Source organism: Pseudophryne corroboree, chromosome 7 (genome assembly GCF_028390025.1).
Source record: "Pseudophryne corroboree isolate aPseCor3 chromosome 7, aPseCor3.hap2, whole genome shotgun sequence".
NCBI lineage: Eukaryota > Metazoa > Chordata > Amphibia > Anura > Myobatrachidae > Pseudophryne > Pseudophryne corroboree.
The window spans coordinates 180,443,779-180,461,733 of NC_086450.1; the positions used below are offsets into that span (position 1 = coordinate 180,443,779).

A 17,955-nucleotide genomic window follows, 5' to 3' on the forward strand; every position below is an offset into this window, starting at 1 on the left:
TTCTGGATAGAAGAGGAATCGGTTAGCCTATGCAAATAGGATATAGCAGGACTACCTTCGATCATTAATGAGTAGAAGGTTGATGATGAGGGTGTTGGAAGATGTGATTGCATGTGTTGATCCAAACTGCTGGTAGCTGATGCTGGACTGATTGTTATCATATTACAGGATGTTTCGAATTTTAATAAATGATTTGTATGAACTTGCTGCAAATTATGTAACAAGGATGGTTAACCTACCACTTACTTTGGTCTCACAAATGGTACAGATGCCTTGACAAATGTTGCTAGAATCTGAGTAAAAATGATTCTGCATGAGGTGGGTTTTTGGTCCTATGCCAAGACATGACAATGTCCTACTTCTTATCATCGCTCGCAAGAACTGCTGCCACTGGTTACTAATTTGCTTTGGCACAAACAACATCCTCCTCCTGATTTTTATCAACTCTTCTTGTTCACATGGTCGTAGACAGCCTGTCCAAGCCCTGGTAATGTAGGAGGCATGGCCTAATTGTGGACGTGTGATCACACCCCATTTATAAAAGCTAGAAAAAATCTATTGTTTATGTGCTATGGAGCAGCGCCAACCTGCACAGGGGGCGCCATGCGTCCCTCAGTCAGGGGCAGATCCAGGGTGTGGGGGTGTACATGATCAGTGTGATCGCTAACCCCCCTGTGTGTGCTGAGTTGGGAAGAGAGGCTGCAGTGCTGCAAGCTGACAGACCCAGGCCCCTGCCGTGCCTCTCCAACATGCCTGGGAAAATAGTTCCCGCTCTCCCCCACTGCATCATCAACATACGTATGAGAATTAGATACACAAATTTGCCCCTCATCCTGCTGCACTGCCACAGTAGCATTCCCAATTTTCATGTCTGACTTTAAACCATCACCATCCTTACTTTTGCTACTACTCATCTTCACTTTTACAGAGGGTTCAGAAATGGTGGAAGGAGGCTTATTTTCAATTACAGTGTCAGAATCAGAAATGTCAGACTCAGACATAGCACATGTGGACAGAGGACACCCTTAAGGGGGGTACACACGGAGCGATAATCTAAGCAATCTGACTAGATTGCTTAGATTTTCAGCAAGATCGCTCCGTGTGTAGCCCTAACAGCGATAGCGATGCGCAGCCCCGCGCATCGCTATCGCTGGTGCTAGATTGGCCTGTATGCAGGCCAATCTAGCGGGTCGCTCACTTCACCCGCTGGGTGAAGTGAGCGGCCCCCCTGTCTCTCCCCCGCACGCTCAGCACAGATCGCGCTGTGCTGAGCGGCGGGAGAGATGTGTGCTGAGCGGTTCGCTCAGCACACATCTCTCCTGCATCGGCCCGTCTATATGGGCCTTTAGACTCTCATCAGGGATTTGTGAAGTTTGTGAACATACAGTTTGTTCTTCAACCTAAGCAGGGGCGGAAGTCCGGGAGGCAGCGGAGTCGGCTGCCGCCGGGCTCCTGACCCGCAGAGGGCGCCTCGCAGTGGCGCCTCTGACATTACACAGATTGACATGCGGACGAGCGCCCGCATGTCAATCTGATGTCTCCCTCCCTGCTGTGTTGGAGGGACATGGAGCGCATCGCGCGTCTCCTGTGTCCCTCCCTGGCTCTCTCCCGGCCGGTCTAAGGAAGTGCCATTCGTGAGCTCTGATTGGCTCACGAACCGGCACTTCCTGTATTAGACCGGCCGGGGGAGAGAGCCAGGGAGGGACACAGGAGACGCGCGATGCGCTCCATGTCCCTCCAACACAAGGTGGGAGCAGGCACTGGGGGCATATACCTGGTACTGGGGGGCATATACCTGGCACTGGGGGGGGAGGAGACCTGGCACTGGGGGGCATATACATGGCACTTGGGGGCATATACCTGGCACTGGGGGGGAAGACCTGGCACTGGGGGGCATATACCTGGCACTGTGGGGTATATACCTGGCACTGTGGGGTATATACCTGGCACTGTGGGGCATATACCTGGCACTGGGGGGGGAAGACCTGGCACTGGGGGGCATATACCTGGCACTGGGGGGCATATATCTGGCACTGGGGGGGGGGGGGGGGAGACCTGGCACTGGGGGGCATATACATGGCACTGTGGGGGAAGACCTGGCACTGGGGGGGAAGACCTGGCACTGGGGGGCATATACCTGGCACTGTGGGGCATATACCTGGCACTGGGGGGCATATACCTGGCACTGGGGGGGAAGACCTGGCACTGGGACGGGGGGCATATGTGGCACTGGGGAGGGGGGTATATTTGGCACTGGGGGCATATACCTGGCACTGTGGGGGAAGACCTGGCACTGGGGGGCATATACCTGGCACTGGGGGAGGAGACCTGGCACTGGGGCGGGGGGCATATGTGGCACTGGGGAGGGGGGTATATTTGGCACTGGGGGCATATACCTGGCACAGTGGGGGAAGATCTGGCACAGGGGGCATATGGGGGAAGATCTGGCACTGGGGGCATATACCTGGCACTGGGCGCATATACCTGGCCCTGTGGGGGAATATCTGGCACTGGGGGCATATACCTGGCCCTGTGGGGGAATATCTGGCACTGGGGGCATATACCTGGCACTGGGCGCATATACCTGGCCCTGTGGGGGAATATCTGGCACTGGGGGCATATACCCGGCACTGTGGGGGGAATATCTGGCACTGGGGGCATACACCTGGCACTGTGGGGGAATATCTGGCATTGGGGGCATATGCCTGGCACTGTGGAGAAATATCTGGCACTGGGGGCATATAGCTGGCACTGAGGGGGCATAGGTGGCACTGTGGTGGAATATTTGGCACTGTGGGGGAGTAGGCACTGAGGGGGCATATGTGGCACTGTGGTGGAATATTTGGCACGGGGGGGAGCAGGCACTGAGGGGGCATATGTGGCACTGGGGGGGTATATTTGGCACTGGGGGCATGTACCTGGCACTGGAGGCATATACCTGACACTGTGGGGGAATATCTGGCACTGGGGGCATATGTGGCACTGGGAGCACGGCCCTAGCAACACGCACTACCCCCTAGCAATGAGCATGACACCCAGTGCATGAACCCCCTGGCAACGAGCATGACACCCTGAGCATGAAACCCCTGGCACCGTGCATGGAACCGCTGGCAACGAGCATGACACCCAGTGCATGAAACCCCTGGCAACGAGCATGACACCCTGAGCATGAAAACCCCTGGCACCGTGCATGGAACCAAGAGCATGAAACCGCTGGCAACGAACATGACACCCAGTGCATGAAACCCCTGGCAACGAGCATGACAACCTGAGCATGAAAACCCCTGGCACCGTGCATGGAACCAAGAGCATGAAACCCCTGGCAACGAGCAGGTAATTTAAAAGTAATTAGAAGCCTTACTGTAGAACTTAATGTATAATGGGCATTACGGTGTGTGGCATAATGTATCACGGACATTGCGGTGTGTGTCATAATGTGTCGGGCATTACGGTGTATGGTATACTATATCGCGGGCATTGTGATATGTGGTATAATGTCTCAGGCTCATTGTGGTGTGTGTTATACTGTGTCAAAGACATTGTATGTGCTATAATGTATCAAGGGCATTGCAGTGTGTAGCATAATGTATAACGGGCATTGTGATTCCTGTCATAATGTGTCACAGGCATTACGGTGTGTGGTATAATGTATCAGGGGCATTGCAGTGTGTAGCATAATGTATAACGGGCATTACGATTCCTGTCATAATGTGTCGGGGGCATTACGGTGTGTGGCATAATGTGTCGGGGGCATTATGGTGTGTTCATATTGTGTCATGTGCATTATTGTGTGTGGCATAATGTCTAAGGGCCACTGCAGTATGTGGCATAATGTATACTGGGCATTACTATAAGGAGGAAAAATTACAAATAATGTAAGGGGCATGAATCAGGATTAATTTTCTTTCCCGCCTGGGCGTGCAGGTTGGAAAACTGGGGTATAACGCAGTCTTTTCCTGCAATGTTACACCCCTTTATGGTAAGCCATGCCCATCCCAATGAAGCCACACACTCTATACTGCCAATTATGGAGGGGGGGGGGGCGAATAATTTTTTGGCTTGGGGGAGAAAAATTTCTAGTTACGTCACTGAACTGACTCATTCCTGTAAGCCGCCACTACAGCGCAAACCCCAGGAGAGTACGCTGGTGCGCGCCTGCTGTGGGAGGTAGGAGAGGAGCTGCTGCTACCGTTGCCCCGCTGCTGTGGGGAAGGGGGGGACGGGATGGATGGACACACGTGCGAGGCGGTGTTTAAGAGCTGGTACCACGCTTGCCTTGGATTACACTTCTTATTGCGCTCTGCCTCTGGTAATTGGGGAGGAGAGAAGAGCCTTCTTTCACTACACAAGGTATCCATCTATGCTCCCTTTCTCCCTGCATAAGTGCACTGCCAGTATACTGTATGTATGTTTGTATATATAGATTGAGGTAGGGGTCTGGCACAGCCACATAATAGACTAATACATTGGGTGCCCTCACAGCAAAGTAGTTTAGCAAAATAGAGGTGGTGCGGCACTCCAATGATTTGCACACTGACACCAATTGAAGTAGTGCAACGTTTCAATGCCCGTTTAATGAATCTGCATTTTTGTCATATATACAATGACCCCCATTCTGCCTCATCCCGTCCTCCAGACCTCTGTTACTCCATCTGCCCCCCCCCCCCCCCCATTTGCCAAGTCCTTCTGCCCGCCCGCGACCATCCCTCCCCATCTTCCTCCCATAATTAATTGTCCTCCCGCAGGGAATACATATGTTTTACCGACAGACGGGATGCCGTCTGTCAGCATCCTGACAGCAGCATCCCGTCCGTCAGAATTCTGGCAGGGGGCGTGCGCAATGAAGGCCCTTGCTTGTTGCGCTCGCAACGCAGTGGTCTCGGTGGTTCCCATCCCACTCTATTGGTGTTGTGGACACCCACGAATGGGAATAAGACCTGTGAGACGGTATTCTGGTGTCGGTATCCTGACCGCTAGGAATCCCGACAGCCAGCAAAATGATTGCCTCCCCTCCCGCAGTATCGGTCACATAATAGACTCACTTTCAGCTCCAGGCCCATGTGGACCCCAAACTGGCACTGGTCTGCAGGGATGTATCATTGGCACAAGGTTAAAAATGCAGCCAAACCTCCAAAAATGCAGTTTTCAGAGGTTTGGCGGCTTACTACTTATCCACCAAGCCTAGACCCCAGGGCTTGGATGCGGTGGGCAACACCATCTTTAGATGGGCTTCTATCACATTACCCATTGGACCCCTCCCAGCACCCCCTAGTGGGGCGCATCAGCCCACGCATGCACAGATAGGACTCCGGATCATACACCGGGAAGTTCTACTGTATCATGGCAAAGAATAGCTCTCACCGCAAGAGCTGTCCTTTGGAAATTTCTTCATGCATACGCCATTATGCTTGCAAAGAATGGCAGGATATATATATATATATAAATATATATATAGCCTGCAGGATCAATATTGGTGTGGTGTGTGTGTATGTATATATATATATATATATATATATATATATATATATATATATATATATATATATAAAAAAATTTTTTTGCCTCTATATAGGGGGGCACCTGTATTTATATTGCCTCCGGGCGTCTAGGACGAACTTACGCCACTGAACCTAAGTGTTCTTCTTTTTGTGCATTGATTTTCCTGTTTTTAAGTTGACACATCTAGTCTCAGAGCGAGAAGGAGTTGAATGTGAGGTTACAGAAGAAGATGTTTGACAGTTTTTGGCCCCAGCTTTCGCAATATGCCTCTTATTGCTTAAAAGAGCAGTAGCAGGACCGCGACTCGCTTAGAAAGGTCATGGTCTGAGCCATTCCTTGGTACTGCCTGTGGTGTATGGTATGTTGGCAATTTTTACATTTTATGGCAATACATTTTCCTGTACAATCTTTTGTAGATGTCAAAGCATACCTCCAAACTTTGTCTTGCATGGAAGATGGACACTCGTGTCCGGACAAAATTAGGGGGCATGGCCTAGCAGCAGGGGGTGTGGCCTTGTGGCAAATGCCACGATTATGAGCCATGTCCCCATTTTTGTCTTTGTGGGGGTATGGACAGCGCTCCCCCATAGAGTGGGAATAGAACCCGTGCTGCACTCGCCCCCCCCATCGGGATCCCGGTGTCGATATGCTGCCGGGATCCCGGAGTCGGTATTCTGACCGGCGGTCAGCCATACCACACCTGTTCAAATATATCACATGCAAGAAGCTGCTGTGGTTCTTTTAGTTCTGGTTTGCGTACATCTCGGATTCTGGGGCACCTGCTTGTGCGGGATGCAGTTAAATTGCTAGCAGTCGGGATCCCACGGGTCAGGAGACCGATGCCGGAATTTGCAAATGCCGGCAATGCCGCCAGCTGTAATCCCGGCTCATAGGGGATATTCCCCCTCGTGGATTTCCATGACACCCATAGAGTGGTAATAGAACCTCAGTGTGCACTCGCCTCACTGCCAGAATACTGACCGCCAGGATGATGCTTTCTCTACACTAACGGCTGGCATCCCGACCGTCGGTAATACAAACTGATCCCGCGTATGACCAGGATCTGTTCAGTGCATGTGCAGAACGGGTCTCGCATTGTTGCACACAGTGCCACCTAAGCCACAGCCTGTCATCGTTTGGGGGCAGGAATCCAAAGATGCAGGAGCTGCACTGCTGAGCACGGATACAATCACTTTATTTCTACTGATCACCGGGATATACTCTCATCTGAGCCCCTGTCCCGGCAACTGCAACTCAGTAATAATACATTCAAAAGAATAAAGATTCCTTATCATTGGGGGCAGATCACACTTATTAATAATTATACCCCTTAAAATTTGTTTACATATTATAATTAATATTAACTTGGTGAAGTTTATTGTTTTAATGGACTTAAGCAGGCTTTGGGCTGGTTTCATGATATATGTATTGTGCTTAATATTCTTTTAAATGAATTTACATGCATAAATTGAACTTTATTAAATACTGCTATGCAATATTAACACTTTTTTGGAATAGTTCTGTTAATTTAATTATCAGTGTTTGCATTAATTTGGGGTTACTAAAGGGGAACATATAGGAAGTTATTGCACTAACAGTGGTTTCATGTGCACTAGTGTAATACCAAGCTTTACCTTAAATCATGGCACATACTTTAAATATTTGTTTCTGTAAATGTTTAGTATACCGCTGGTGACACTTATTGGGATTTTTTTTTAGACCTCAGCAGGCTCCGAAAAAAAACCTTGTTAAGTAGCCTGTTTTGGCAAGTCCAGCAGTGATAACACATAGGTCTGTGAACTTATCACAGATTCTATGTGTTAACACTCGAAACTAGATAATTTAATGGTCTCTAACTGAATAGCCTGAATCTAAAATTTGTGAAGCTACCCCCATTTTCGCCCCCGTTAAATTATCTGGTCTAACTGAATTACCCCATGTACGTTAGGTGTCAATCAGCAAAGATAATCATTTCTCAACACAACTGCATGTATTCTTATGAGTAGATGCAACAATGGTTGAACAACCACAGTCTACTAACGAATAGAAACAGTGAGCCTGATTCATGCTAGCATGTAACCCTGGTCTGTCGCCAGGTCATATGCTTTTTAGCAGCTGCATACGTGTCAGAGCCTACAGACCCAATTTTCAGCAATTAAGAGTTATAGGTATCTCAGTGCATCTTCACAGGGCAGCAACAAGGTGTTTGCACATAGGATAAGTGTGCTGTGGGGGTGCAGGCGGACTTCCGGGCTAATTACAGTTGTGTCTATGCAGAGTACCTAGGATAGTGCTAGTGCACATGCGTGCTGATAGCGATGGTAATACCCCTTTTACTCCAAATTCCCGGGTCTGACCGAGGACTTTGAACACGGTTCCAAGTCGGTTCAGACCTGGGACTCCCCCCTTTTATATCGCAGTGCCGATCCGGCATATTCCTGCTGTCTGCATAGACAGCATGCGCCGTTACCCTCAGCCTCCTGCCCGCCGGACACTGTGGTACGGGAAGTCTGGCATGCTGTAAATGGGTGCCGGGGTGGATGAACCGGCTTACCCATTTACACCGCCTCCTTCCCTGGGTCTTACCCGTGTACAACCCTGCTTGCAAGCCAGGTTGTATTCCCGGGAAAATGGACCCGGGATTTAGGAGAAGGACCCTTTTACACCGCCTACAGTCCCGGGATTTTGCGCACTCCTGTGCAAAATCCCGAGATATTTCAGGCGGTGTAAAAGGGGTATTACTTTCACGGGCAGGTTGACAGGTTGTTGTGGTTACATACATGCTGACGAATCTGAATACAGGTGGATGTCCGCATTTATTTCCATGCATGGAAAGTAGACGTAATTTGCATGTAACTCTGAATCCGGACCATTGCCTTTAAAGGCCAATTACCATAAGAAATAGTGGCATACCTCTATTACAAGCTATGAGGAGTGATAGTAAATAGTTTCTTTTTATTGTCCAGTGATAAGACAAAAACCTTATCTGTGGCTACAATGTGTCATAATCCAATGCAGGAAAAAGCAATAAAGCTGCCTCATGACACAAAGACAGAAAGCACAGACCGAGGCTTACACCGTTAAGAAATGTATTTCAGAGACCGTGAGGGCGCATACAGATGTGTCCTCTCCTCATACATCATTGCTGCAGTCACGCCAAACAGTCCTCTCGGCATGCCAGGTCCCATGAGACTCTGCTAGCGTCGGGAGTATTTTTTTTTGTGTTTGTTTGCTGAAAATGCATCTTAGTTGCAAAGCAATGTGGGTAGGACGCACAAACAGACTGTGTAGATTAATTTGATATGCAACACTTGTATAACTGTGTGCGACTGAGTCTCTGAATCTGTACATGAGGTTCTACAATGAAGCAGCCGCAGCTTTTTTTCAATACAAGTTCCATTCTGCTCCATATACAGACTCAATCACTCACACAATAAGCAAGTGTCACATAGCAAATTAATCAGCAGTCTCCTGTTGTGTCCTAGTCTCATCACATTGCAACTATGAAGCATTTTCATAAAAACAAATGCCCGACGCTAGAAGAGTTGCATGGGACATGGGGGCTCACTCGCGCCAGGCTTCTCACCCTGTGTGGCGTATTGAGGTTAGCTGTATGAGGACACATCTGTATATACAAATGAATAAATGAAATTAATCTGCAGGTGGAAAATCTTTCAATGCTTGTGCATGAATGATTCCTCCAGCTGCCACAAGGATGAATGATCATTATTTTTAACAGTCGTTCATTTACAGCTATAGCTAGAATAAAAACTGGGTACAACTAGACCCTTTACTTCCTGACCATTCACATGTATTTTCTAACAAAACTTTCTGCTTGGTGTATATGTTGGTCTCATGGGTTTAACTAAGCTAAATAACAGGTCCTGTATTGGTAGGCATGATAAAATCATGGTAAAATGCTGCAAAGGTTGAGAGAGAGGGTAAGGGAGAATGAGAAAGCAATATGCTGGGGCAAGATCACTAATCTTTGGACATAGACATCTGATTTGTTCTCTTCCTGTACAAATATTACATGGTCCTCACCAATACTACCGCAGAACCACCTGCCAATTCCAGATCACAGAACCAGAAGTGATTATTGCTAAATCAGATACAGTACTAACTAGTGATGAGCGGGTTCGGTTTCTCGGAAACCGAACCCCCCCGAACTTCACCCTTTTTACACGGGTCCGAGGCATACTCGGATTCTCCCGTATGGCTCGGTTAACCCGAGCGCGCCCGAACGTCATCATCCCGCTGTCGGATTCTCGCGAGATTCGGATTCTATATAAGCAGCCGCGCGTCGCCGCCATTTTCACTCGTGCATTGGAAATGTTAGGGAGAGGACGTGGCTGGCGTCCTCTCCGTGTATTGTTGGTGCAAATATTTGTGCTTGCTTTACTTATTGCTTAATTGTAGGGACTGGGGAGCAGCTGTATATTAATATAGGAGGAGTACAGTGCAGAGTTTTGCTGATCAGTGACCACCAGTTTTATCCGTTCTCTGCATGAAAAAAACGCTCCTTATCTGTGCTCAGTGTGCTGCATATATCTGTGCTCACACTGCTTAATTGTGGGGACTGGGGAGCAGCTGTATTATATAGCAGGAGTACAGTGCAGAGTTTTGCTGACAGTGACCACCAGTATACAGTGTCGGACTGGGACATGAAGGGCCCACCGGGGGAATGCAGTTATAGGGGCCCATACTTATGGGTGTGGCCAGCCTACAAAAGGGGTGTGCCAGCCTCCACAGAGGCTTGAAATACACAATAGTTTAGTGCAGTGTAATGCAACATATCTACCATGTATAATACAAGTACACAGTCTGGAAGCTGATCCCTAGAGGAAGGAGTGGGCCCTCAGGCAGTGGGGCCTACCGGTGGTTTCCCTGGTAACCCTGTGGGCCAGTCCGACCCTGCCAGTATACGTTGTCTGCCTGAAAAACACTCCATATCTGTGCTCAGTGTGCTGCTTTATTGTGTGGACTGGGGACCACCAGTATAATATTATATAGGAGGAGTACAGTGCAGAGTTTTGCTGACCAGTGACCACCAGTATACGTTGTCTGCCTGAAAAACACTCCATATCTGTGCTGCATTGTAGACAGTATATAGTAGGAGTACAGTGCATAATTTTGCTGACCACCAGTATATATAATATATAGGAGTACGGTACAGAAGGCCACTGCTGTACCTACCTCTGTGTCGTCAAGTATACTATCCATCCATACCTGTGGTGCATTTCAGTTTTGCACAGTTTGCTGACCACCAGTATATAATATATAGCATTACGGTACAGTAGGCCACTGCTGTACCTACCTCTGTGTCATCAAGTATACTATCCATCTACATTCTATACCTGTGGTGCATTTTAGTTCTGCAGTTTGCTGACACAGTGACCACCAGTATATATAGCAGTACGGTACGGAAGGCCACTGCTGTACCTACCTCTGTGTCGTCAAGTATACTATCCATCTACATTCTATACCTGTGGTGCATTTTAGTTTTGCAGTTTGCTGACACAGTGACCACCAGTATATATAGCAGTACGGTACGGAAGGCCACTGCTGTACCTACCTCTGTGTCGTCAAGTATACTATCCATCTACATTCTATACCTGTGGTGCATTTTAGTTTTGCAGTTTGCTGACACAGTGACCACCAGTATATATAGCAGTACGGTACGGAAGGCCACTGCTGTACCTACCTCTGTGTCGTCAAGTATACTATCCATCTAGATTCTATACCTGTGGTGCATTTCAGTTGTGCAGTTTGCTGACACAGTGACCACCAGTATATATAGCAGTACGGTACGGAAGGCCACTGCTGTACCTACCTCTGTGTCGTCAAGTATACTATCCATCTAGATTCTATACCTGTGGTGCATTTCAGTTGTGCAGTTTGCTGACACAGTGACCACCAGTATATATAGCAGTACGGTACGGAAGGCCACTGCTGTACCTACCTCTGTGTCGTCAAGTATACTATCCATCTACATTCTATACCTGTGGTGCATTTTAGTTTTGCAGTTTGCTGACGCAGTGACCACCAGTATATATAGCAGTACGGTACGGAAGGCCACTGCTGTACCTACCTCTGTGTCGTCAAGTATACTATCCATCTACATTCTATACCTGTGGTGCATTTCAGTTGTGCGCAGTATATATAGTAGTAGGCCATTGCTATTGATACTGGCATATAATTCCACACATTAAAAAATGGAGAACAAAAATGTGGAGGGTAAAATAGGGAAAGATCAAGATCCACTTCCACCTAGTGCTGAATCTGCTGCCACTAGTCATGGCAGAGACGATGAAATGCCATCAACGTCGTCTGCCAAAGCCAAGTCCCAATGTCATAGTAGAGAGCGTGTAAAATCCAAAAAGCAAAAGTTCAGTAAAATGATGACCCAAAAATCTAAATTAAAATCGTCTGAGGAGAAGCGTAAACTTGCCAATATGCCATTTACGACACAGAGTGGCAAGGAACGGCTGAGGACCTGGCCTATGTTCATGGCTAGTGGTTCAGATTCACATGAGGATGGAAGCACTCATCCTCTCGCTAGAAAAATTAAAAGACTTAAGCTGGCAAAAGCACAGCAAAGAACTGTGCGTTCTTCTAAATCACAAATCCCCAAGGAGAGTCCAATTGTGTCGGTTGCAATGCCTGACCTTCCCAACACTGGACGAGAAGAGCTTGCGCCTTCCACCATTTGCACGCCCCCTGCAAGTGCTGGAAGGAGCACCAGCAGTCCAGTTCCTGATAGTCAAATTGAAGATGTCACTGTTGAAGTACACCAGGATGAGGATATGGGTGTTGCTGGCGCTGGGGAGGAAATTGACAAGGAGGATTCTGATGGTGAGGTGGTTTGTTTAAGTCAGGCACCCGGGGAGACACCTGTTGTCCGTGGGACGAATATGGCCATTGACATGCCTGGTCAAAATACAAAAAAAATCAGCTCTTCGGTGTGGAATTATTTCAACACAAATGCGGACAACAGGTGTCAAGCCGTGTGTTGCCTTTGTCAAGATGTAATAAGTAGGGGTAAGGACGTTAACCACCTAGGAACATCCTCCCTTATACGTCACCTGGACCGCATTCATCAGAAGTCAGTGACAAGTTAAAAAACTTTGGGTGACAGCGGAAGGAGTCCACTGACAACTAAATCCCTTCCTCTTGTAACCAAGCTCCTGCAAACCACACCACCAACTCCCTCAGTGTCAACTTCCTCCTTACCCAGGAAAGCCAATAGTCCTGCAGGCCATGTCACTGTCAAGTCTGACGAGTCCTCTCCTGCCTGGGATTCCTCCGATGCATCCTTGAGTGTAACGCCTACTGCTGCTGGCGCTGCTGTTGTTGCTGCTGGGAGTCGATCGTCATCCCAGAGGGGAAGTCGGAAGACCACTTGTACTACTTCCAGTAAGCAATTGACTGTCCAACAGTCCTTTGCGAGGAAGATGAAATATCACAGCAGTCATCCTGCTGCAAAGCAGATAACTCAGGCCTTGGCAGCCTGGGCGGTGAGAAACGTGGTTCCGGTATCCACCGTTAATTCAGACGCAACTAGAGACTTGATTGAGGTACTGTGTCCCCGGTACCAAATACCATCTAGGTTCCATTTCTCTAGGCAGGCGATACCGAAAATGTACACAGACCTCAGAAAAAGAGTCACCAGTGTCCTAAAAAATGCAGTTGTACCCAATGTCCACTTAACCATGGACATGTGGACAAGTGGAGCAGGGCAGACTCAGGACTATATGACTGTGACAGCCCACTGGGTAGATGTATTGCCTCCCGCAGCAAGAACAGCAGTAGCAGTAGCAGCATCTTGCAAACGCCAACTCGTTCCTAGGCAGGCTACGCTTTGTATCACCGCTTTCCAGAATAGGCACACAGCTGACAACCTCTTACGGAAACTGAGGAAGATCATCGCAGAATGGCTTACCCCAATTGGACTCTCCTGGGGATTTGTGACATCGGACAACGCCAGCAATATTGTGCGTGCATTACATCTGGGCAAATTCCAGCACGTCCCATATTTTGCACATACATTGAATTTGGGGGTGCAGAATTATTTAAAAAACGACAGGGGCGTGCAAGAGATGCTGTCGGTGGCCCGAAGAATTGCGGGCCACTTTCGGCATTCAGCCACCGCGTGCCGAAGACTGGAGCACCACCAAACATTCCTGAACCTGCCCTGCCATCATCTGAAGCAAGAGGTGGTAACGAGGTGGAATTCAACCCTCTATATGCTTCAGAGGATGGAGGAGCAGCAAAAGGCCATTCAAGCCTATACATCTGCCCATGATATAGGCAAAGGAGGGGGAATGCACCTGACTCAAGCGCAGTGGAGAATGATTTCAACGTTGTGCAAGGTTCTGCAACCCTTTGAACTTGCCACACGTGAAGTCAGTTCAGACACTGCCAGCCTGAGTCAGGTCATTCCCCTCATCAGGCTTTTGCAGAAGAAGCTGGAGACATTGAAGGAGGAGCTAAAATAGAGCGATTCCGCTAGGCATGTGGGACTTGTGGATGGAGCCCTTAATTCGCTTAACCAGGATTCACGGGTGGTCAATCTGTTGAAATCAGAGCACTACATTTTGGCCACCGTGCTCGATCCTAGATTTAAAACCTACGTTGTATCTCTCTTTCCGGCAGACACAAGTCTGCAGAGGTTCAAAGACCTGCTGGTGAGAAAATTGTCAAGTCAAGCGGAACGTGACCCGTCAACATCTCCTCCTTCACATTCTCCCGCAACTGGGGGTGCGAGGAAAAGGCTAAGAATTCCGAGCCCACCCGCTGGCGGTGATGCAGGGCAGTCTGGAGCGAGTGCTGACATCTGGTCCGGACTGAAGGACCTGCCAACGATTACTGACATGTCGTCTACTGTCACTGCATATGATTCTCTCACCATTGAAAGAATGGTGGAGGATTATATGAGTGACCGCATCCAAGTAGGCACGTCAGACAGTCCATACGTATACTGGCAGGAAAAAGAGGCAATTTGGAGGCCCTTGCACAAACTGGCTTTATTCTACCTAAGTTGCCCTCCCTCCAGTGTGTACTCCGAAAGAGTGTTTAGTGCAGCCACTCACCTTGTCAGCAATCGGCGTACGAGGTTACTTCCAGAAAATGTGGAGAAGATGATGTTCATCAAAATGAATTATAATCAATTCCTCCGTGGAGACATTCACCAGCAGCAATTGCCTCCACAAAGTACACAGGGACCTGAGATGGTGGATTCCAGTGGGGACGAATTAATAATCTGTGAGGAGGGGGATGTACACAGTGAAAGGGGTGAGGAATCGGAGGATGATGATGAGGTGGACATCTTGCCTCTGTAGAGCCAGTTTGTGCAAGGAGAGATTGATTGCTTCTTTTTTTGGTGGGGGCCCAAACCAACCAGTCATTTCAGTCACAGTCGTGTGGCAGACCCTGTCGCTGAAATGATGGGTTCGTTAAAGTGTGCATGTCCTGTTTATACAACATAAGGGTGGGTGGGAGGGCCCAAGGACAATTCCATCTTGCACCTCTTTTTTCTTTCATTTTTCTTTGCATCATGTGCTGTTTGGGGACTATTTTTTTGAAGTGCCATCCTGTCTGACACTGCAATGCCACTCCTAGATGGGCCAGGTGTTTGTGTTGGCCACTTGGGTCGCTTGGCTTAGTCACACAGCTACCTCATTGCGCCTCTTTTTTTCTTTGCATCATGTGCTGTTTGGGGACAATTTTTTTAACTTGCCATCCTGTCTGACACTGCAGTGCCACTCCTAGATGGGCCAGGTGTTTGTGTCGGCCGCTTGGGTCGCTTAGCTTAGTCACACAGCGACCTTGGTGAGCCTCTTTTTTTCTTTGCATCATGTGTTGTTTGGGGACAATTTTTTTGAAGTGCAATCCTGCCTGACACTGCAGTGCCACTCCTAGATGGGCCAGGTGTTTGTGTCGGCCACTTGTGTTGCTTAGCTTAGTCACACAGCGACCTTGGTGCGCCTCTTTTTTTCTTTGCATCATGTGCTGTTTGGGGACAATTTTTTTGAAGTGCCATCCTGCCTGACACTGCAGTGCCACTCCTAGATGGGCCAGGTGTTTGTGTCGGCCACTTGTGTCGCTTAGCTTAGCCATCCAGCGACCTCGGTGCAAATTTTAGGACTAAAAAAAATATTGTGAGGTGTTCAGAATAGACTGAAAATGAGTGTAAATTATGGTTATTGAGGTTAATAATACTATGGGATCAAAATGACCCCCAAATTCTATGATTTAAGCTGTTTTTAGAGTTTTTTGTAAAAAAAAAACGAATCCAAAACACACCCGGATCCGACAAAAAAATTTCAGGGAGGTTTTGCCAAAACGCGTCCGAATCCAAAACACGGCCGCGGAACCGAATCCAAAACCAAGACACAAAACCCGAAAAATGTCCGGTGCACATCACTACTAACACTAATAAGATACAGAAGTATTGCTCAGTTAAAGTGTCAACTAATTCCTGTGTATAGTGTTTCTACTTATGCTCAATCCGGCACTGTATCATATTAAAATCTTATATGCGTGGCAGTAGTAAAATCACAATACACATGTTACAATTATTTGTTGAGAATAGAACATATGCCTTTATTATAGAAAGTGTAATATAAATCAAGCATTTGTGTCATTAATATATGAAACACCAAATACAGTATATTGCCACTTGCATAGAGGAATTCTGACTCAAAACAATCTGTAAAAGCTGCCCAAAAAAACACAGTTTCAACGAATTTTTTTAGCAATAATATTTCAATTATAAACAAACACCATTTATATCATGAAATAATTATATAGTAATTTCATGGGTTTCTCTGCATATATCAGCCCCGAATTATACTCTCCAATCTTCAATTCACAATATTTATTTAATTTACAAAATGGCATCATATGTTTATGTGAACAGTCAAAAGTAGCTAAGTGTTAACATTTGCTTTGACTTGAAATATAGTAACTTCTAATTATTTCTCTCTATATATGGCTAATAGCAGCATCAATGGAAAGTATAATTAAAAATCTTATTTTCAAGATTAGCATGCCTGGACTGTAAAACACACACCGCCTGGTTCCCCCACAAGCAGAAACACATCACTAGATACTTCAATGCCTAAGCAACACAAGAACAGAACTAAGTAGGGAATATGTGTAATATTAGTGAGGTCCTCCAGGCTGCAATTATCAGTCGTACAACTATTGTATAAAGGATTAGGTAATACTCCAATAAAATAGAATATATTCTTCTCGATCACTGTAACTTTAATGCATGTACCATGGTTAAGCCCAAAACACCAACATTGAGTAATGTTAAAATTATTATAACTCATCATTTGCCACGTTAATGTAATAATTATAACAGTAGCAGTGTCTGTAATATTACCTCCACACCTAATCAATAGCTAACCATCAGAATACAGTATTTAGGGGTACAGAGCCTCTGACCTGTGGTAGACTCCATCTGGTCGACAGGGGACGCTATTCTCCCTACAGACATGCACAGTTTCTGTTCTGCTCCATGACATGATCTCATCAATTATATTAAACCTGAGTATGTTGGAGGGGTCCTAAAGAGGTTCTGCAGCAGCTGGGGGATACATGCAAGCAGAGGAACGCGCTCACCGTGGTTGCGGGCCGCCGAGCCACTGTGGTGGCTGCAGGTAAGGAGAAGGAGGCAGAGGACGGTCCCCGCTCTGAGACTCATCCTGGCGCTGGAGGCCGCTGGGTACGAGATGAGGTGCGAGCCCCGCCCTGGGCTCCGGTCCGGCTTCAGGCTGGCGACATACTGGGTTCCCGGCAGACAGATACCCGGGAAAAGCAACCTTTCCTCCCCGGCCGTGATCAGCACCACGGACAGCGGCAGCAGCTGGAGAGTGACAGCCGAGCCTACTGCGACCGCCGGCCCCTCCCCTGTCCCCGGACCCCGCCCACAGCCTATAGGTTCCATGAATGGGACTCGCTGCTAAACTCTCTCCTTGTCATTTAGTGGCCTGCTAGGGAGATAATATAGGCAAATACTGTATATATATGTTACAGGCAAAGTGTGAAATCAGGAATTTGCTCTGTGCCTGATATGTGTTGGGTAGAGCAGGAAGTTATAGTCTTTATCTACTATGGTGACTAGGAATTGGTAACGATATCTAAGATATGTTATCATATGTAGGACATTAATTACCTCCTTTGTCTAGAAAATATAGGATAGGGATGAGCAACAACCATTGCTGGTTAAATAGCCATCTGTGTTTCTCCACCAATAGTTGATGGTTTTGCCAACAATGGTGAAAATGTACCATAATGGGTGACAGGCAGCAATTTATTTTTTCTCTGCACCAAGGGTATGGAGCTTAGTCTCACCCCTGGTGGGCCACTGAGCCCCGTTCCCTTTACTGATTGCCCTGTCACCTGACATTTCCAACAGTGGGCACAGCAATTGATGGGTACAAACCA

General features: G+C 47.5%; 1 protein-coding gene across 2 annotated transcripts in view; it reads right to left on the reverse strand.

Annotated features, from left to right (window-relative positions):
• PTPRN (protein tyrosine phosphatase receptor type N) overlaps positions 1-17,416 on the reverse strand; it is a 282,930-nt gene extending 265,514 nt beyond the window's left edge. The window contains exon 1 of one of the 2 annotated variants that reach the window (XM_063933845.1): positions 17,131-17,416. In XM_063933845.1, the coding sequence (XP_063789915.1) occupies positions 17,131-17,212 (82 nt within the window). In that variant the 5' untranslated portion in view covers positions 17,213-17,416. The remainder of the gene's footprint in view (positions 1-17,130) is intronic. The other variant, XM_063933846.1, reaches the window with a different exon arrangement.
• Between the last annotated feature and the right edge of the window lie 539 nt (positions 17,417-17,955).